The sequence below is a fragment of the Nannospalax galili genome, unplaced genomic scaffold (assembly GCF_000622305.1).
Source record: "Nannospalax galili isolate Female #2095 unplaced genomic scaffold, S.galili_v1.0 scaffold1138, whole genome shotgun sequence".
NCBI classification, from domain to species: domain Eukaryota; kingdom Metazoa; phylum Chordata; class Mammalia; order Rodentia; family Spalacidae; genus Nannospalax; species Nannospalax galili.
The window spans coordinates 1,718,872-1,741,371 of record NW_008342297.1 but is presented as its reverse complement, the minus strand read 5'-3'; the positions used below and the strand labels follow the sequence as shown (position 1 = coordinate 1,741,371).

The window sequence follows — 22,500 nt, the reverse complement described above, 5'->3', positions numbered from 1 at the left end:
TGGGTGTGTGCTCCTATCACTGAGTTACATCCCCACTCATAATGATAGATTTCTATGCTAACAACAAAGCTGTGTTTGTGAAGTGGTAAAAGTAAAAGTTCAGTCTGAAGCAGCTATGGGACTGGATCTTCAAGATGGGACTAAGTCTTTGCTCACTTTCTTTCGATAGATGATAGATAGATAAATAGATGATAGATAGATAGATAGATAGATAGATAGATAGATAGATAGATAGATAGATAGACAGATGTAGATATGTAGATATATTTATCCGTGTTGTCTTCCTAGAAGAAATTATGTGATCCAAGATGCACAGAGACCTTTTCTCTTAATTCATGGAAGAGCACTTGCCACAAACCACTTGGGCTGTGTTCTCACTTAACAGATGATGATGCTTACTGTAAAGATGGGAGAATTTTCTAGGCGAAGATGGAGGAACTTAGGCATACACATGCAATACGTAACACTTGTTTTAAGGACAGAAACATGATACTTAAAACAACACTTTGAAACATAAGCATGAACTAGGATTAATAACACACAAGTACAACACAAAGCAAAAAGCCTTTCTAGAAGTCTTAGGAAAAGTTTATGGTATTCTTAAGGTTATGGTTTGTTTCAATAACAAATTTCAAAACCTTAAATGGTGCAAAAAGTACTAACATCCTAACTATAACCAGATTTTATATTTTTTATATTATCCTAAGCAAGAAGAGCTGGTTTGAAATGCCCTTAAAAATGCTGTAATTTTTAAAAGAGCAAATTGCGATTTTCCTAAATATCAAGAGGGCAAGAAATGAGAAACAGCTATGTGGTTTCACAAACTCTCTATTTAGAGGCTAGCTGGAAAGAGAAATCTGTACCCAATACTGAAGGAAGGATTAGAGTTTCTCCCTCAGTCAGGGCTACTAAGGAAACAATATAAATAGCAATGAGCTAAGAAAACATGAAAAGAATAAGAAAAAATAAAATAAAATGTGTGCACAATGGACTTGTGAAGCTCTCAATGATATTTACCTGTAAGAGACAGGGGAGTTATAGAGGTGACATATTAGTGCAGGACTGGTTTCCTGAAGAGCAAAGAGAACTGTCTACATCTAACCCAGCTTATCAATTCTGCAATAGCTTCCATTCATCAACATTTCCTTGCCTTGCATTTGTATCAAAGTGTCTTACACCACCCACCCACCCCCGTCTACACACACACACACTTGGTGCCCAGAGACTACTGAGATCTTCTGAATCACCCAAAATGAGTTTTCTACTAAGTAGATTTGACCAAATACTCAATTGGTCCTAAAGTGTTTCTTTGCTTGATTTTGTCCTGTAAAAAATCTCTCTTCTTAGTGCTTTGCTGATGAAGAATCTGGCTACTTAGGATCCTGGTTATATTCTTCTCTTCTCACTGAAAGGAATGAGCTCCTAGAAGAATTTGGTGTACATGCACATGCACTTTAAGAAAAGTATTAAAGTATTTTTAAAGAAGGAAAGAAGAAACATTAGAAAAATGAAACTCCAAGGAATCACATCCAAATTAATTCAACTGATCCTTGAAGAATGAAACCATTAGTTACCTAAGCATGGGTGCCCTCAGGCCAGTGTACCTGGGAGAGATGGGCAGGCAGAAAAGACATTAGAAATATTAGCTACTGATTCAAAATGAATTTCAAAGCTGAGAAGTCATTCTGAATAAGTAATACTGGCCACCAAGGACACGTGCTCTCAGAGCATACTCTCTGGGCAAGATGATACCTCATAAGCAATGGAGAAAAACAGAGCAGTGCTTCTGCAATCCTTCCTGAAATCAACTCCAGCTTTCAGGATGTATGGAGCTGAGCTTGCCAGATTTTACCAAAAGTTGTCTGCTCAACATCCTCCTGTGGTAATCTTCTGGCATTTCTTCTAATAAGTGATTATGTAAGAAATGTCCTGATAACAAAGCTTATTACCTAATCAGCCTGTCTAGGTCAATGATGCTTGTTCTCCATTTCCAAGCATATATAAAACTCAATCTGGCTGGAAATACATGCCCTCTATTTAGAACCTCTTATAAATTATACTATAAATTGTAATGCACAACTCATAAATATCACTTGCCCTTAAGTTCCCTGGAGTGTGGTCAGGTAGGGCCTTTAGGTACAGCTTTTCACTCACATGTTTGCAATTTACCTTTTTCTACATTCACAGAACTCATGGCTTAGGTGTTATTTAGAAAAAATAAGGCTGGCTTTTTTTTTAAAAAAAAGGGGCTTGGAATCAAAATACTTCTTAAAGATAGCCTGCTTTCAAAATTCAAAATAATCTATTCCCACCACATGTGACAAATATTTTCTTAAGAACTGAATTAAAGCAAAACTAAGGGTAAAATAAAGTACTTTTTTGGTAAGGATTTTAAGATTTAATTCTGGCTGGAGTTATAGCTCAATGGTAGAACACTTAACCTGGCATGCGTAAGTCTTTGGAGGGAGGGAGGGAGGCAGGGAGGGAGGGAGGGAAACTCTGCTCATATCAACCACAGGGTAGGGCTGGACATGCTGCAGCTAACTTACTACCAACATAACTCAAAGCCTAGCACAGACATGGCAACAGCAACCATGACCCATACAAACCATGAGAAGCAGGTGCTTCCACCCCCTTTCTTATAACCAATTTGCCAGGGGTCCCCTTTCCTAAAAGCTGCCAAAGGTCAGACTGGGAATATACCAATCATATAGTATGTTACTTATTCTGTTGCAAAGTTCCGATACTCTAAAAGAAAAAATAATTTGCTGAAACAAAATGTGAGGCAGAATCTCAGGACTCACCTTTATCAGGAACATGAACTGCCAATTTCTTAAGGCCATCAACAAGCACATGTATGTTGCCATGTCTATCTTCTGAGTCGCTGTCATCAAACTGAGCCTCTATAATGACATCAGGACTATCATTACAGCCTTTCGGGGACTGCTGCAGGAGGTGGTGTCCACAACACTCCTCAGGGACATCGGATTCATAGGTAGCTTCTGTTTCTTTGTCATTGCTCTCTGGTTTAATTACCTGAAGAGATAGAAAAATTCTTCTAAATCACTACAGGAAGTGGGCAACATTAAATATTCACTCATACAGTTTGATGCACAGACAACCCTACATAGATAAGTAAACCAGCAATGCCAGGCTGTCGCTCAACTCTTCAAGATGCCCCTCTCATTATTATGATCTATATTTTTATCCCTTCTCTCCCAAAGGCCCTGAATACAGGAAAGTACCACCCTACTTCCCACCTTTATAACATAGAAGCTATCACTGTGTTGGGAAATGATAAAAGGATTCAAATAGGCTTGCCACTGTGTTCCCAAGTGACACCACTACAAATGACTTCCAGATAAGATGATGGACTAGAAGTTGCCTCCATGTGACCAAGTGAAAGAGTCAGAATAAGGAAAAATACTCCATTCCAAAGAGAAGAGAGGAAGAACTTTAGAAATTCACAAAGGTCATGAAGGACACCTGCAAAGTACAGAAAAAAGATGGGCAACGCACCAAAACCAGCAAACCAAGCCGAACAACATAAGGAGAAGGGAACAGAAGCCTCGTCCAAAAGCAGGTTTTCTCTTCCCTGGGTGCTACTGGGGACTGAGCCCTCAAGAGCAAGCTGTTCAATAAACTCTCCAAATAAGACACAAAGAGGTAAATACATCAACAGATACACAGATCACAACTCAGAGAGAAGAATCATGAAAAAGCACTTGCTGCTCTTGCAGAGGACCAGAGTTCACTTCCCAGCACCTATATCAGGCTATAACTCCAGTTCCAGGGAATCCAATGCATGCCCTCTTCTGGCCTTTGTGGGCACACATGTGGCACACACACAGACATATACACATACACACAACATAAATCTTTTTAAAAAATATATGAAGCCTTAATTCTTAATTTTTAGGCCTGATATCAATATATAAAACACACAAAATGATAGACATCTACACCAGCAATAAGAATGAAGCAAGCAGGAGAGAATAATCTAGATATTAATCTGTTCTATGAGTCTGACATATGACACACATGACAGCACTCTTTTATCTCTATAATTACTGTAATAAAAAGAGCCATGTGTTGAGTTACTGAAGAAAATCTGTGACCTTATATATAAATCTTCCCATCCATATTAGCAAAAACAAACAGCAGACTTTGGGTTCTAAATGCTACTTACAACATTACATCCTTCTTAACAATCTATTTCTGGATGAAAAAAAAATCTATATACAAATTAAACATACAATAAAAGTTAAAACAACCATACCCATGAACATATAAATACAAAAAAACCAAATCTGATCCCTATTAATAGTTCATTCCTCTCATTTAAGATATGGAAAAGGAAAAGCCTATAAGAATCTGTGTTTTTGTAAGTCACCCCCCCAAAAAAAATATCATGTAAACTATGCAAAATCCAAATAGAATGTCTTATGTCTGTTGGTCAATCTGCATCAGGACCAGGAGACCATAGAGTTGTCAGAGGGCACATGCAGGTCCCCCAGGGAGGGAAAAGGGAAAAATTTGGTGAAACAATTGGCACAGTCAGCCGGATGACACTGGAAACAACAAACCACAGAAGTTCGGGAAAAGCAAGGGGGTTAGCAATGTTCACATGGGTTATACAGTGGATCATAAAATATGTAACTAGGGAGATGCGGGCCACACAGACATGGACAGACTCAAAGGGGAAAATCCCTGGGTCACAGCCATCCTGTAAATGTGGGAAAATAGTGCAGTTGCTTGTATGTGAAGATTCTATAATGGTCATAGAGAGCCTAGAAAAAGTTTTACAAACCTTGGATGCAAGAAGGGAATCCAGAGAGGAGGTGTGGTCACTTTGCATAACAAAAGATTTGTCTGAAACAAAGGCAGTCAAGGATGAAAAGGCTAAGGAATTACTGACAAATTCAGCCTTAGAGCTTAAGAGAGAGGAAAAAGGGGAGATTTTAACTTGTGTAAGGTTAGGGGACCAGGAGTAAAAAGACCCAGGGAAAAAGACAGATAGTAATGAGAAAAGAAACAACCTAAAAATAACAGTGGCTAAAGCTGCCCCTCAGATTCAATAACCTTTTATTCAAAAAGGAAAAAGAGTTAGCAGTCCTGTAGCTAGGAGAAAATATTCCACACTGGAGCTGTTGAAACCAGGAAAAACTTCAAGCAAACGATCAAAGAGCCAGCCCCTCACTATATGGCCCATGAGGGTATAGGACATGGGAGCAAATAATGTCAGTTTAAGTCCTTTACAAGCTTCACAGCTGAGTTATATAATTACCCATCTGTCCTTGAGACATAGGCTGTTCAACCTAGGCCAATATCCTAATGGAATGGCTTGTACAGGTATTAAAGATACATGGTCATCACCAGTGGAGATTCCCATGATTAGCAGAGGCTGGAAAACTATAAAAGAGGGACAGGTGTTACTGAGAGAACTAGGTATGAGAAAAGCAATATATAATGCCCAGTTTGCTGGGCCAGATAGGGCTATGTTTACCAGAGATATAAAGGAAACTTAATTCAACTGAGACCTCGAGAATGGTATAGAGCTTTAATGGTTTTACTAAGTCCTTTAGTGGGACAGGATCTTTGTAAAGTGAGGGAGGCTATGGCAGATCTAAGTGACTCAAACCAGCATGTAAAATGTGTCTGTAGAATGATGGCACAACCTACAAGAGATGTAAAAAGACTAGATAGAAGAAATGATCCATTTGGTTACTCAAAGACAAATGTGGCAAGATTTATGTCAAGCCCAAATTCCCAAAGAAAAAATTGATAGAAAATCAAATTCGGTACTAAGGAATTTCTGGAAGGCTTTAAAAACTGAAGAACAATTCACAAAAGGTATTCAGAGGATAAAAACTATCCCAGGGGTGGTTAAGAATCCCCAAAGATTAAATAAGGTACATTTCCTGAGAAAGGCTATGCTAGGGGTGGAGGCAGTTTTTCCCACTAGGGCCTCCCCCAGCGCCAGGTATGGTCAATGGAGAGGTGGCAGATATGGCTACAGCCAGGAGGCAGACCCAGGGCCTGCCTGACTCGGGGAACCAACAGGTGCAACGGGGACAAGACAGACCCCTCCTTAGCCTGGTGCAGGGTCAGGCAACTTGAGCCAGCACCTACAAATGTATCAAGGATAAGAAAATACAAAGAGACTCCAGGTAAAATCCCCAAGATGGAGAATAACTCCGAAGGGATAACTAAAGATAGTAAAAAAACTAACCAAACGAATGCCTCTCCCATGCTATGGTACCTAACAGAGATCTATGGAGAAAGCAATTAATACGAATGGATAAAACCTTTCCATGATGTGTTAGACCTTGTCTATGATTGATTTAATATATGATGTTAACCTTTGAGTGTTTTACAGATGTGAAACACATTTGAAAGATACCTGAAGAAACAAAGGCCAGCGATAGCTATAAGATTCTTGGGAGGTTTTATGGTTGGGTAAAATAAAAACAGAGGCTCCCAAAACTGTACAACTGCTAAGAAAAACTACAGTACCAGTGGTGGGTTGCCCCACTATGACCTGTTGGTCAAAGAGATCCTAAAGGTCCTCAAATTAACCAAGCCTATTGCCACTAATGTTGGTTGTACATTAGAAAGGTCGGTAAGGCCATGTTGCTGAAGATACTGCATGATGTGAGTGCAAGAGAAGAAGAGATGGAGCCAAGACTAAGCTAAAAACTCCATGTCACTGGATGGATGACATTCATAGTGCCAGAAGGTGCTATGCAGAGGGTTGGGGAAAAAGGATCCCCCATGATTCTGCTCAACAATGAACCCCGAGTGCTGCACACTATGGACATGCCAAGCAATACCTACTAGTGCAATAATGGCTTGACTAACACGTACAACTGACAAATTTCTAATTGGATAAGGCCTACTCTTAGGGGTGGAATACACATCTGGTGCTGTAGACCAGGCCAACCCTCTGTATCAAGGAAGGCTATAGGCCCCAGCAGGGAAGTCGTTGCAAATATACTGTTTAATAAATATGGTACACCTACTGGAATATAGTATAGGCATTTGCATTTACATATGAGTTTGTTTAGATGTGTCTACTTCCTTCCATTTATCTTTAGAGTAGAGGAAACACCACTGAGATAGATCAGCGGCCACGTCTTGAAGACAAATGATGGGGAGGCCCAAGAGGTCAATACCTCACCATGATACAAGAGAGATCGCCCTGCATGTCACTCCCTCCAAGGCGGAATTATGGAAGAGGTGGCAGAAAGTTTGAAAGAGCTGGAAGAAGGGGTGGCATAACCTGAAGGATCCTTGCTCAGCTGGAGTCAATCCAGGGTGAGCGTGTGCGACACGGAGCACACTGGGAAAAAGGAGTGGAGCCACTGCCATATTGAGCATGGGTGAATGGCAAGTGAGGGAGACAGGGGAGATGGCACATGCATTTCAAATATGGAAAAGGAAAAGCCTATAAGAATCCATATTTTTATAAGACACCCCCTCCTAAATGTCATATAAACTATACAAAATCCAAACAGAATGTCTTATGTCGGTTCATCAATCCTCAGGACCAGGAGACCCTAGAGTCCTCAGAGTGCAGGTCTCCCAGGGAGGGAAAAGGGAAAAATTTGGTGAAACACGTGTACACACCATACTAACAGGTACATACACCATATATGCATAACACACACACACACATACACACACACACACACACACACACACACACACACACACACACACACCACAGAATTACTATTCGGGGTATTACATTCACTTTTGAACCAGGAAAGCAAAAAATGCTGTAATAGGACTTCATGAATAAATCAAGTAACTTAAAATTGTGGAACTAAAATATAATTATATTGCATTTTTAAGTATTTTCATTCTAGTTTATTAATCTAGGACATGTAAGAATAAAGACAAGAGAGATGGCTCAGAAGGTAAAAGATATCAGCCACAATGTACAAGGCTGCCATCCAGAGTTCAATCCCCGGATCCCACTGTGGAAGGAGCTTGCCCTCTGACAATGCTGAAGCATGTGTATGTCCACTCATACACAGTACACACTACACACATATAATAATAAATTGAGCTTAAAAGGAATAATAGAATAAAGCCATGAGGGTAAAGATAATAATGAGATTATGGGATGCCAAACCTGCATACTCTCAAATCCTTTCATATTGCATACTGGTTAAGAGTCAAGATGGAGGAGTCCTTGAAGACACAGCTAATTCAAGTCTGGACTATGACATGGACAAGACAAACCTGGAACACCTTATCATACTAGGAGAACAAGCAAACAATTAAAGGCTATAAACTTCTTGTATAAAAGACACCAGAACTATCACAAAGGACTCTCTCTGGTCAGCCTGGTGAACTGAAAGTATTTATCCTACCCTTCCTATACAAACACAGACTAATCAAATGCTTAATAAGTTAAATAAAGTTCATCACTGAAGAAGTGTTTCAGTTAATTAAATTCAGAAGGAATAAAAGACTTAGTATTATCATTCTGCCACTTCTACTGAAAATATGGATTCAGGAAATGATCATCAATGATTCCTAAACCAATATGTCATAAGGGGTTGGGAAACAGTTTTATAATAGAAGGGCCCAATTAGCAATACCTAGATCCACTGATTGGTACAAAAATCATAAAAAGAGAAAGAATTGTCCTTGCGGCATGCTCCCTCTCCCCTGTGGTAGTGTATGGGGGAATCCAAGGTCCCATGCACTGTCTAGTAAATGACACCTTCCCCTTCCTGCCCACCTCTTTCACTCACTAGCCTGTGCCATGAGATGAAATATGTGCATGGTTCAGAAACCTGAGGAACAGTATAAAGTGATGCTTCAGGTGAATGAAAAGGAGCTCTCCAAGTTGTCTCAAGAGCCTAGAGGCCCTGCACGCCTCTACGGAGGGGTTGAGACACAGCACCTGCCTGAGGGGGGACAGTTCCTGCCATGATCTTCACCTGCTGGGCAGCGGCACTCAGACCTACATCACCTTCAAGCACATCATGTCAGGGCAAGCTGTACTCATTCCACCCATGGGCATCCTGGAACAAGTAGTAATCTCTGAGCTCCCCCTACCCCCATCAGCTATGAGTGTTACGACCCAGCAGAATTCATGGAGGGCAACTGCAGGAGGCAGAGCATATGGACAGGCTGAAGTATGAGGAGCTGGAGTACAAGGAAGTGGAGCTATGTGAAAGCAGCCACTGAGACAAGCTGGGCCTGATGGTGTGCTAACACATAGACAATGAGGAGGATCTGGGAATCTATGCTGAAAAAGTAAATCCCAACAGCATTGCAGCCAAAGATGGCCAGATCCATGAGGGAGACTGAATCATCCAGATTAATGGCACAGATATCCATAATTCAGAGACGGCAGTGGCCATTGTGAGCCAAGAGAACAGCAACATCTCCTTGCTGGTGGTCCACCAGAGAATCAGCTAGCAAAGTGGTGGAAGGACAGTGACTGAATTAAGCTCCTGGATGATGGGACATTCATGCCCAGAAGCTGGCACCCCCTGCCCAGCAGCCTGGATATGACGGGAGGGGGGGGTCCTGAAAGGGGCCCAGGCCTAAGCAACAGCCAGAAGCTAGACAGGAGGTGGGCTTGACTGATGAGAACACCAGCGACAAAGAGAGCTCTGAACACAACCTGCTGGGAGATAAGCCCCCCAGCACCACCAACACCCCTGGGAGTCTGCACAAGTTTGGCCTGCAAGGAGATGCCCTGCAGAGCCAGGACTTTCACTTCAGCACGGACTCTCTACTGGTCAAGGGGACTAGGCGTGGAGGGGCTGATCTGCTTGGTCTCACTGATAAGAAGTAGGAACCTACTGGGAGCTGCTAGAGATAGAGTGCCACCTGGAGAGTGGCAACCAGCTGGGCATCCTCTTCTCCTGGGCCTCTAGTACTCTGGACATCAATCCCAAAGAGGGCCTGGGCCACAAGATGCCCATGCTGGAGGAGAGGCATCAGCACCTGGCATTCAAGTGCCACAGCATTTTGTGGGCACAGAAGGTGCAGCAGTTGTGGAAGCACTGTATGAAGACCTGGCTGCTGGAGGAGAGTGTCTATGACCTGGTAGCCAGTGAGCCCAAGAAGCATGAGTTGTCTGACATCTCTGAGCTGCCAGAGAAGTCATACAAGGACAGTACCAGGGCCTACAACACTGGGGAGAGTTGCCACAGCACTCCCCTCCTCATGGAGCCCCTGCCCAAGAGACCCTAGACGCGCGATCTGCTGCTGCTGACAACTCCAACTTGAACTGGACCCCTACTGGCCTTTCTGTCACCACCCACTCCAAGGTGGCTTCATTAGCAGGGAGCCCTACCAAGTTCCAATCCCTTTCCTGGGATCCCAAGGTGAGTGAGAGGCAGCACATAGAGAATGTCTGACACAGGGATGACCCTGGAGTGTGTAGGCCCACAAAGTATCCCTTACCTATCCAGGTAACATCATGGCCAGGAGAGCACGTGCTACCACAGCTGTGTGCAGCTGCCTTCATCTTGCACCTTGGAGGAGCTGGGCCATGGCTCCTTGAGCTTGGCTGGGGGCCCTCAAGTTAGTGGGGTAGTGGCTGCTGCTACTGAAGCACCCCCATGGAGTAGAAGGTGAAGGTGTGAAGCAACAGGACAGTATGTGGTCAAGTGGCCCTCATGGTGAGAGTTGGTGACACATAGGTGGCTTGAGTGTCTGAAAGAGCAGCAGAAAAGCAACAGCAAGCCTGAGCTCAACATAGCACTGAGCCACAGGAAGACCACTAAGAAAGATCAAGAAGATCATGGACAACTGTATCACCATCCAGGAGATGCTGACCCATGGTGCCCACTCAGGTAACAGCAAAAGGATATACAACCTCTGCTCTTAGTCACCACAATCTAAGCTTCCCCAGCAGAAGCCTGGCCCATGCCTAGCCTACTCTGACAGTCAGCATTGAGGGCACACCCATTAGGGGTACCCATTGTGTGTATGCACACACAATGTACATGCAGTGCTCTTAATGTGTTCTTGAAGACAGGGAAGTCACTGCAGAGAGCAGTGAGGTGGACTATCCTAAGCACAAGAGAATGTCCAACTTCACTGCTGAGCACAGCCTCTGCCAGCCCAGGGGGAGTCACAATTGTTTGAAGACAAAGGCAACCATGAATGTTGTGGGTTTTCTCCTTTTCTGTGCTTAGCAACAGTTGTTTTTCTGCTTTATGGACCTGTTCTAGAGACTGACATCTCCTTCAGGGAGCCTGACAAAGATGGATCCCATCGAGTGCTGGCTGGGAAGGAAGTGGGGGGAGGAAGAGAGAGAGGGTTGAGTGGGAGGGAAAGGAAGGGGATGGGGAGGAATGGGAAGCAGCTATCTTTGTGGACTCTACTCTGGGGGGGGGTGGCTGAGAGCCTCCACCTTGGCTTTTGAGGCCCTTGTGGCCCACATCCTTCCCCAATAGCTGAAGGAGAGTGAGACTGCAGGAATTATGGAGGAAGTACCCATCCAAAAGGAATACACTGAGCCCTGGCCTATGCCATCTAGAACATGGTTACCTTTCTCAGTGGCCTGAGCAAGAAGCTTAGATGTCCAGGTATTTGAGAAACTGAGCCCACAAACAACAGGAAGACCTCAGACCATCTGGCCTAGAGAGGACCTGGAACAGGTCTGAGGCTTGGATCAAGTGACAGGGAGGTGGGCTGAGAGGTAGATACCCTGATCTTCTTCCAGGTGATACAATTTGCCAGTGTGCCAACTGTTTGGTGTTTCTCCAGCTTGATAAAGCCCAGATTGGAGGCCACAGGATGCCCCTGCTCACCACCTGCATTTCAATAAAGCAAGCTGCCTTTTAAACAAACGAAAGAGAATCATTCCTTATGAGACTAAACACATATCACCACCCATGGAAGTGCCTCCCAAAACTGAACCTGAATCTGATCTGACAAAAGAAACAGAAGGAAGAGTCACATGTTAAATAACAGTACAATATTGTACTCGACATACTGAAGAACGTGAGAAATCTTACAAGAAAACAACCTAGTCTGCCCACAAATAAATTACAGGGAAGAAAAAGGAAAGTAAACCTACAGATTAAAATACATGTCACATATCAGTCGAAGGCAATATGCAAGCTTTACTGGGATGTTGATTCTAACTTACCAATTATATTCTTGGGGATAAAAAGTAAAGAGAAAACAGGAAGAGTGAAGAAAGAATCAGGGAGACTTGAATACTGATTAATGAATGTAATTAACTATTTTAAATCTAACTTTTGTAGATAACAGGTATTTACAGATGAAACGAATTACAGCATCTACACTCACACTCTCATGGATTTAAATAAATAGTATTAACTCCCCAAATCAAATATCTAGTCTCAGTCTTCTCCCTCAGTTCCAGACTTACAACTAATTCCCTTCCTGATGTCGTCATTTAGACATTAGCCAAAAGGGACCTCAAACGAGACCCCTGGGCCCCCACAGAAAGGACCCCTGTCCCAGTGATAGCAGCTGCTCCACACCAAGCCGTAGTACCAGCCTTGACTCTCTCCCTCTCACCTCCCACATTTGGTCCAGCAGAAGAACCCACTTGCCATTCCTTAAGCATATCTTCCCTGAACAACAAACTTTCATGTTGGGGCTTTTGCACTTGCTGTTCCTCTCTCTAGAAAGTTCTCTATCTGACTCTTTTCTGGGCTCATCTGATTTTGTTCTTTACTCAAATATCAACCCCTCAGAGAGGCTTTCCTGACCACCTTAACTACAGCAGCCCACCTTGTCATCTCTGTCCCCTGGCTCTGCTTTGTTTTTCATGGATGCAATCAGCAAGGTCTGTAAATACAGTATTCACTTGTTTGCTTTCTGTTTCCCTGTGACATGGATGTTCTTCTGACCCTGTGATGACAAGCGATGGATCCACCTCCTTCCCAAACTCTGCAAAGAAGCCACTCCCCTTCCCTCTTCCGGCCAATCGACTGACCATAGCCACTTGCAGGGGAGGGGCTAAGGGTATAAAAGCTGGGAAAACCAGGTGGCTGGTCCCTCACCATTTTGTGAGGCTGTCTGGAACCACAGTATTTATGTCTGGGTGTGGACTTTCGAACACTGCTGTGAATGGGGTGGAGGGGGCACCCGCTTATCTGTAAGTAAACCTGTACCCCAAGCTCAGCTGGCAAGTCCAATAAACTCGTTAAGATTCTTCAAACCAGGGTTTGGAGAATTATTTTCTCAGGTTGTCACAAGGACCATGGGAGGAGGGGATTGGATACCACGTGTGCCTCCCAGCAGTGAATTTGACTTACATTTCCCAACTAGAATCTAGGTTTCATGAGCACAGATGCTATCTTCCCCAACAAACTGTAAATTTCACAAGGCAGTCATGTCCAGGTCTGGTACACAGTAGGTACTCAAACCTCTTCTGAATGAAGAACCAGAGAAGGCACATTGCACCTAATATCTCTGCATGTGTAAAATCTATCCACTCTCAAAACCTAGTCAAAATGGCTTGGATTTTCTACAATCTAAAATCTACCACACAATCTTCCCAGTTCCTCCCCAATCTTCTACCTGCCCCAAACAAGAGTAATTTCTCTCTTTGTTAAAGATCCAAACCAATTTACCTGTACCCCCTTTGGTATTTTGCAGCTTCTTTCTACATTACTGTTGTCTGTACTCAGGTATTATCTTATCTGTAAAGACTATCTGCTCACCCATGACATTGTACATCTTTGTATACTCTACAGCAACTTGCATAATCAGTCTAGGTGCTCCATATTTAGTGAATAAATAGATGACTGGGTGAAAGAATGAAAGAACTAACATAAAAGACTGTCAGAGAGCGCTCCTGGCCATATTAACTAAAATTATTTAGTTCTCTAGCTTGTTTCCGCTCCCTTGATCTTGCTTTAGTTTTCATCGTTGCATTTATTGCTGTCTGAAAAATATTATCATTTATTTACTTTCTGTTTTTAAAGAAGTTTTAGGCACAGGAGTACATAAATTATAAACTAGAAGCCTGGCTTTCCTGAGATCTATAAAAAAGAATTTTCTTCTGTGGGATTAAAAAAGTTACAAAGTTCAATGGTTCTCATCTTTGAAGTGGAGCAGATCCCAAATAATTACACGAGAGCTGAAAATGAACATTTACAAATAGATGGGAAATACCCTGTAAGAATGCATCAATATAGAGGAGTCAAAGGTCTGGCAGCAAGCCAGGTATATGCCACACACCTGTAATCCCAGCATTTGGTAGGCTGGGGCAGAAGAATAGCAAGTCTTTTCAGGGGGAAGAAGGTGGTGTTGTTGCTGAGTTTTTTGTCTGGGGATGTGTGTAGTGTGGATGTGAGTATGACTGTGCATGGCACAGTGTGTATACAGAGGTCAGAGGGCAACCTTAGGGATCGGACTTGCCTTCTACCTCACTTGCAGCAGGGTCACTCCTGTGCACTGCTAGGTATCCCAGGCTAGCTGGCCCAAGAGCTTCTGGGGAGTCTACTGTCTCTGCCTCCTGATAGGGCTATGATGGGATTACAGATGCCTGCACTACTGCACCTAGCTTTTACAGGTGTCCTACAGATCCACACTCAAGTCATCAGGCTTAAACAACAGGTATTTTAACCACTAAGCCACCTCCCCAGCCTCAAGGATAGAAAGTTTGGGGCCAGCTTGGACTACATAATGAAATCCTGTCTCAAAAAAATTAACTGGAAAAAAAAAAGGGGGGTCTAATGCCAAAGGACACTAGCACAGGCAGATCTCTATTTTGGAAACTGTTGAGCTTGAAGTAAAAGGTAGAGTTCCTAACTGAGAACTTTAAGAATGTCTCTGCTTTCTCCATAGACCTAAGGGAGTGGGACAATGGAACACACTCACTATTCTGCGTGCATGCTGTGATGGGGTTATTTCTCCCTGGAGACTTAAGCTAGTCTCAGGACAGAACAGAAACAGATTGATAGAGGAATCGAATCACTACACCACACAGAACTTTCTCAACCACAATCTTGTTCCACAGTCAGAGCAAGATGGGAATGGTCATGACACAGCCTTGCTAACAAAATCAACAGCGTGGCAGGAACTAGGCAGACTCAGTTGAGAATACTGACAGGAAATAACTTCTAGGTGTCAACTGCAGCTTCTTAAAAGGCTCAAGAAATTGTACGTTACAATGCTTGCTCCTTGTAATTTTCTTGCCCTCCACCTGAGAGAGGGACGGACGCATGCATGCACACATTACTTACTGTTTCCTTTTGGAAAGGTAAAATTGGGCAAGGGAGTGGTGTGGTAGTATACTGACAGGGAAGCCAGTGTCCTTTCTCTATCAGGCACCAATTTTTATGCTTTGCAGAACAGACAAACAGCAGCACCTCAAGGGGGCTATAGGAGGACAGGAGAAGAAGAGGACAGATGAGAGTGAGGAATGACTGTGAGAAGCTCAGCTATAAAAGGAACAGTAGGCTGAGTCTAGAGTCTTGAGTTCAGAGACCTAAGAGAACAAGAGACACACCTTTGGGGAAAGAGGTGGGGTGAAGTATGACTTGTGTACTTTCAGGGCCATGGGCTTCAGTTGGCAAGAGAATAGCAATAGGCCTCGGAGAAGCTAGTTCAAAGACAAGAGCAGTAGTGGATCAGAGATAGTAGGTGAGTGCGAGAGGCAAGGGAAAATGCTAGTCTACAAAGCTGACAGAATTTTAGAAAATATATTTGGAATGTTTTGAATATACACAAAAAGCACTGCCATAGAGAGAATAATAAGTTCAACTCTATTAAGAATGCACTACTCAGGGCTGGGGAGACGGTTCAGTCAGGAAAGCACCTGCTGCATAAGCACGAGAACCTGAGTTGAGATCCCTAGCACCCACATAGAAAGATGGGCATGGCTGTGTGCATCTGTAACCCTGCCACCAAGACGTGGAAACAAGAGGATACCCAGGGTTCACTGGCCAGCCAGCCTAGCCAATTGGTGAGGTCCATGTTCAATGAGAGACCCTGTCTCAAAAGATAACGTGGGGGCTGGAGAGATGGCTCAGCAGTTAAGAACACTGGCTGTTCTTGCAGAAGACCCAGATTCGAAACCCAGCACCCACATGTCAGCTAACAGCTGTCCGTAACTCCAGTCCCAGGGGATCCGACAGCTTCTTCTGACCTCCACGGGCATTACATGACACAGGGGCACTTACCTACATGCAGGCAATACATACATACATATAAAATAAAAATAATAAAATTTTTTTAAAGTTTTTTTTAAAAAAGATAGTGTGGAGAGCAATGGAGGAAGACACCTAACATCAACCTCTGGTCTCCAATGCACATGCACAACATGCATACACACACACACACACACACACACACACACATGCACAAAATACACTACACACATGAGCACACATATATTAAAAGAACCAAGTTGGCCAGTGATCAAGGAAGAAACCTAATAATGACCTGTGGCCTCCACATGAATATGCACATACATGCATGCTCACCCCACATGCATACATGTGCACAAACACAAACATATACATATACCATACAAATACATACATACAAAGATTAAATTTTTCTTTTATGCTCAGATAACATAGAAAATTTTAAAAATAAGCACTTACAAATGCTCATATCCAGAATATGTAGAGACCTTCTTATGTATCAATAAATGACAGAAAACTTAATAGAACAATGGGAAAAAGCTTAGGGGGTACTTAACATAAAAATGCCCAATATTCAATAAATATGGAAAAGTGTCCAACAACATTAGACGTCAAAGAAACACAAATTAAAACTACAAGGACACATCTTTATAGACTCACTGCTAGGCAAAAACTAAAACTCTTGAAAGTACCAAATGGTCACAAGAATGTAAAGAAATGTACTGCTGATAGGAATGTAAACTGGTCCAGATCAGGACTATGAGATAAAGTATAAACATCTCCACCTGACTCCTAAGACCTGGCTTATTCCACTGCATTGCCCTGTTTCCCTTGGGATAAATGCATGAAAATGAGACATCAGAGCTGAGGCAGAACGTACATGCAAATTGTCGTAAGGAATGGCAAACAATGGTGAAATGCCAGTCAGAGTGAGAAAGGACAGAAAAGCCAGTGTGAAGAGCCCTGGAGGCCATTTTACCAAGTTTGATCTATAAAGTCAGTAACGTGGGGGAAAGCAAGCACAATCTATGGAACCAGCACAGGTGGGTCAGAATCATGGCTCTGCCATGTCCCAGTTATGCTACCTTAGAAAAACTAATCTCTTTGAATATCGGTTTATTATCTTTAGAATGGAGATAAAACTATCCAATATCATAAGGTTGTGGGAACTTAGATAGCTCTTAAGTGCCTGGAATAAGAAAGACCTGAATAAGTGGATGTCTTAATAATAAACCTGGGGAAGGGGAAGGAAGGGTCAAAATTAATTGCAAGACATTGAACTCAGATGAATAGAAGCAGAAGTCTAGGAACAATTCGGTACAGGGAAAGCCCAAGATGCTAAGGAACATCTAGGAGACAGCTAGAAAGGGAGGTCTAGAGAATAGAGGATTGAGATTCAGACTCCTCATCCTCCACTCACAGTTAAGTGAAGATGCCCCAGGGATATGTAACCTGAAAAAGAGGAGTGGAAAATAGCTTCATGGCAAGACTCAAATAAAGGAGTCCCATAGAACTGAAGAGACTTTAAGTACAATTCTGAATGTATGAATCACAATAAACTTGCAGGTTTGGGGTAGAACTCATCATATTCACATGGACAAAACCTTCCTTGTGCTTTTACACACATTAGCTGATCTGATCCACACAATGATCCTGGGTGATGCCCAGGAGAGTAATCAACATCTCATCTAATGAAAAAGGAAACAAGTTCTGATAGGTCAACCCACAGCTACTAAGTGTCAGCGCTATGACATGAACTTGAGTCTAGAGTTCTAAATTCAGCATTCTTGGTCCTGCCTCCCTGGAAGAAACTTCTTCCTGAGCTGAAGACATATTTGAAGTGACTGTCAGAAGCTAAGCTGCTATCTTTCATACTCATGTGTGACGTGGCTCTGCACCTTTTGTCTGCATGGCAACTAATCAAAATTCAAAACCCAACTCTTAGGTAAATGCCCCTCAGCTAACCGCCCTCTCTCGTGGTGTGTGCTCTTGTCTTCCTGGGACCACTGCTGATCTTTAGTTATTCTTTCACCATAAGCTTCCTTGATGGGCTATGGTCTAGGTAGTTGTTTGCACATATCACAATTCTACCAGATAGTAAATTATGTCGTGTGCATTTTATCTCCCAGAGTCTCCCACAAAGGTTGGCATATAAAACATGCTCAATAGCTATTGACCCCTTCTCTTCTGAAGAGAATAAGACTTGAATTAGCTGTTTAAAAAAACATTAGCAAAAAAGAACAAGAATGAAATTGCTATCATGTAATAAGAGGCACAAAATTGCAATGTATGTTTACATGATGCTACACAATACTGCAATGTCTTCATCACCACAACAAACCAGGGAAACAGTTAACAGGTATGTTATCAAAATGAAAACTTATATCACCATGTGACAAATATGTATAAATAGGAGCAAATGAAATTGGAAGACATTGACATAAATACATTCTTTTTCTAAGATAAATCTAGGCCTTCACATTTAACTTACAATTTTATTTTGAATATAATCCCAAATGTAACTATAAAATTCACTACTCTGCCAGGCATGGTGGCACACACCTTTAATCCCAGCACTCAAGAGGCAGAGGCAGGCGGATCTCTGTGAGTTCAAGGCCAGCCTGGTCTACACAGTGAGTTCTAGGACAGCTGGGGCGACAGAGAGACTCTGTCTCAAAAAAAAAAAAAAACACTCTTTCCCACTTTGAAAACACGTCTTAGTGCGCACACACACACACACACACACACACACACACACACACACACACGCAAATCACAAATGCCCACACAAAGAAGAGAAAACCTGTATCTTGCAGCAACTTATAGGGACATTTCCGGGTCCTTTTCAGAGTTGTACTTTTCTATCAGTGAGAAATGAGAGAAACTGTCTACCCTAAGAAGTAAATTACATCAACTGCAAATAGCAAGTGAAACTCACCAGAATTAAGAGGAGGAACTGGTCACTTCAAAACTGATGTATGTTAGGTTTTTCTTCCCTTCCTTTTAAAATTAATATGCTGTATTTCAAAACTGAGGAGCAAACAGAAAAAGTCCCTGTAACCAAAAAGTTCAAATGGAGTCCTAAAATATACCTAAAAATACCAAGCAACAGTTCCATTATGCTGGCTTACCCAAACTCCACACACAAAACATCTCATAGTTTGCCTGTTTATTGGTACAGAAAAACCCTTTTATCTTTTATGCATGAATACAAGGGCCATCTTCTGAAGAGTGTTATTTTAAATTAAATTTTTAAAAAAAAGCAAGTCTGTATTTCATGGAAAACTCTGTTCCTTAAAAAAAAAAAAAATGGAGGAAGAGAAGGAAAGGGGAGGGGGGAGGGGAAGGAAGAGGAAGAAGAAAAGGAAGAAGAAGAAGAGGCGGAATTATTACGTTCCTTTTCAGGGGAGGGTTGTGATCAACTTGGCATAATAGAGCTATTCCAAAGGATTCATAATATCTATCTCCACAGACACAGTTAACAGTTGAAGGCTCTCTGGTCAGGAGACAATGCCCTCTAGCCCAGCACCTAAACCTCTGACTTGGCTCTAATGCACGTCAACAAGTCCAGCTAGAAGCTCTTTTCCTTTCTTGGTTCCTCTGGCTGGGCATAAGTGACAGGACTCAATTGCCACACATGTTTTAACAAACTTTCAAAACCCTTAATGGCACACATGGGATGAAGTATAATACACTATTCAGTAAATACCTTGGAGCCAAGAAAAACAATTGATATTTCCACAGGGAGTTCTAGACAAGGCTTGCCAATGAGCTTCCTTCACTATAATTATGTATACAATAACTATGCACACTATCATCTAAAAAACATTTACAGATGCTCTTGAAGGCATACATGGCATAAGGCAGCTCACTGCCAGAACCTTTTAGCTAGTTAATGGAAACAACAATCTCCATTCTTCCACTTGTTCAGGCCTCAAACCTTTGCTATCATTAATTAATCATTCAGTTGTTCTCCCTTCCTTTCCCATGACCTCATTACCCCTGCACATACCTCACAAGCCATCCATCAAGGCACCCTATCAGTTCTAACTCCATTGATGCCACCCTGACTTGGTCTCCATAATCTCTCTCTAACATGGGCAACAGTGTCATGAGAGTCTCCTCATTCCTGTTCTTGCTGCTTTCAGTCTATTCCTAACTCACAGGTCAGAGTAAGCCTGTTAAACACAAGTGATACTGTGTCAGTTCTCTCTCTAAGCTTTTCTACTTCAATCAGAGATAAATGTCAAATCCTAATAATGATGCAGAGGCATGTGACTCCACTCACCCTATCCCTTCAACCTCATCCAATGACTCTCCCTCTCAGACTCTGCTATTCATTAGCACAGCAGGTATGTACCAAATGCCCCCAAGATCTCTGCAAGGAAAGCTGCTTCATTTCTGTTACTTATAACTCAAATTCACCTTCTCACTTAGGCTTTCTTGGGCCACACTATGAAAAATATCTCAATTCTCATCCCCAAAATGCATATTCCTTTTAATTTTTTCCTCTTCAGCACTTACTGCTTATTGAGCATACTACAAATAGTATTTTATGCAATATCATTATAACCTTCCCAATGGAATGTAAGCTCTAGGAAGATGGGATTTTCTCCTGTTTGTCCACTGATTATACTCAGCATTTAGAGTACCTAGCACACAATAGGTGCTCAATTTATATTTGTTGAAAAAAAATGAATCTTGATGTCACAGTTCAAATGATAAGTATTCATCCAATGACTATAATAGGAAGTTCCCCAATCCCCTCTACCTACACACACATAGATGAAATCACTATGCAGTATACAATATACAATACTGGCTACAATTTTCAACAAAAAACTTCCAACTCCAAAGATTCTGTTGCCCTCTTCTCTTGGACCAATGTAAGACTAGAACCTGATAAACATTACAGAGCGGCTCTGTCCCAACAGCTCAGTCTGAAGGGCACTGCACCAAAGAATAAATGAGTTCAGAAGACCTTCAACCCTACAGAAAGGACCTGCAACGGACAGACAACTCAGAAGCTTATTGCCCATTTTAAATCCCTGTGAGACCAAAGGGTTGTTTGGAACTTTCGGTAAGTTACAAAGTGTGTTATATACATACATACATTGTAAGATAAGGTATTAGCCAACAAGTTATCTCTATCTTATAATTGAAGAATTGAGAAGTTAAATGACTTAAGCAATATTGCATAGCAAGTAGGTAGCAGATTCAGAGACCAGTCTAGGTTCCTCTTCCATCTTGCTTACATCACACTAGTGTTATCCCTCTTTATCCCAGACCATCTGAAGGATATGTCACACTCAGAAAATCCCTGTACCCTTCTTAAGCACCTGGCTGGTGACAGTAGTGGTTGGTGTAACTTCTTCCAGCCTTAAGGGCCTTCCTTGTCAGAATGGGGAGAAGGAGTGAGAACTCTGTGCAATATCTCCTAGACAATTCCATCACACATAAAAACTTTTATTGGTATATACTAACTGTACAAAATAACAGGTTTCATTATGAAAATTACGTTCACTACCTTGTTACCCACTCTTATCCTTTCTCCCCATCCTACTGGTCCTCTACTTCTTCCCAAGTAGCTCCCCCTTGACTTCGATATCTTTTTTTCTGTCTAGATTCTGAATATGAAAGAAAGCATTTAATATCTGTCTTTCCTAGTCTGACTTATTTCACTCAGTATGATTATCTCTAGTTCCCTACATTTTCCTACAAATGACAAAATTTCATTCTTTGTGGCTGAATCAAATTCCTTCTTTCCACTGTATGTACATACCACACATTCTTTCTCCATCTCTCAATGGGAATCTAAAGTGATTCTATAACTGTGAATAGTGCTGCATTAACCATGAATATGCAGGTATCTATTCAGGAAGCTGACTTAGATACCCCTATGTACCGAGGAGTGCCACAGCTGATCACACAGTAGTATTCTTCAGGACTTTCTATATTTGTATCTACAATGGTTATGGTAATTTGGTTAAATTTTGATGCAGTCTTATATGCCAGTTCCTGCTATTACTATTTAAAGTTTCGGAATTCTATTTAGAAATTCACATACTCTGCTTACAGCTTAAAGTATTTTCCCTATGTTATTCTCAAATATTCAGGTACTACATTAAGGTCTTTGAACCATTCTGAATCATGCAGGATGAGAGATAGGACTATCATTTCAATTGTCTATATGTGGATATCCTGTTTTCTCAGCACAAATGTTGAACAGGCTGCCTTTTCTCCAATGTATGTTTTCACAGCAACTTTCTCAAGAATACAATGGCCTATAGTTGTATAAGTTCATGGGTCCTCTATTCTAGTCCATTGGTCTATTTGTTTATTTTTGTATGAATACCATACTGGCTTTGTAGCATTGTTATTTTTC

The 22,500-nt window shown here is 41.9% G+C and overlaps 1 protein-coding gene and 1 pseudogene across 5 annotated transcripts in view; one reads left to right on the top strand and one right to left on the bottom strand.

The window, feature by feature from the left end:
* The window catches only part of Dis3l2 (DIS3 like 3'-5' exoribonuclease 2), a 506,284-nt gene that overhangs the window by 333,808 nt on the left and 149,976 nt on the right, over positions 1–22,500 (bottom strand). For all 5 annotated transcript variants that reach the window (XR_003850358.1, XM_029565942.1, XM_008838082.3 and 2 more), the window contains exon 6: positions 2,805–3,036. Coding sequence is in view for 4 of the 5 variants with exons in the window: in XM_029565942.1 (XP_029421802.1) it covers positions 2,805–3,036 (232 nt within the window). In the remaining variant the exon portion in view is untranslated. The remainder of the gene's footprint in view (positions 1–2,804; positions 3,037–22,500) is intronic.
* LOC108491090 lies at positions 8,780–10,611 on the top strand (annotated as a pseudogene).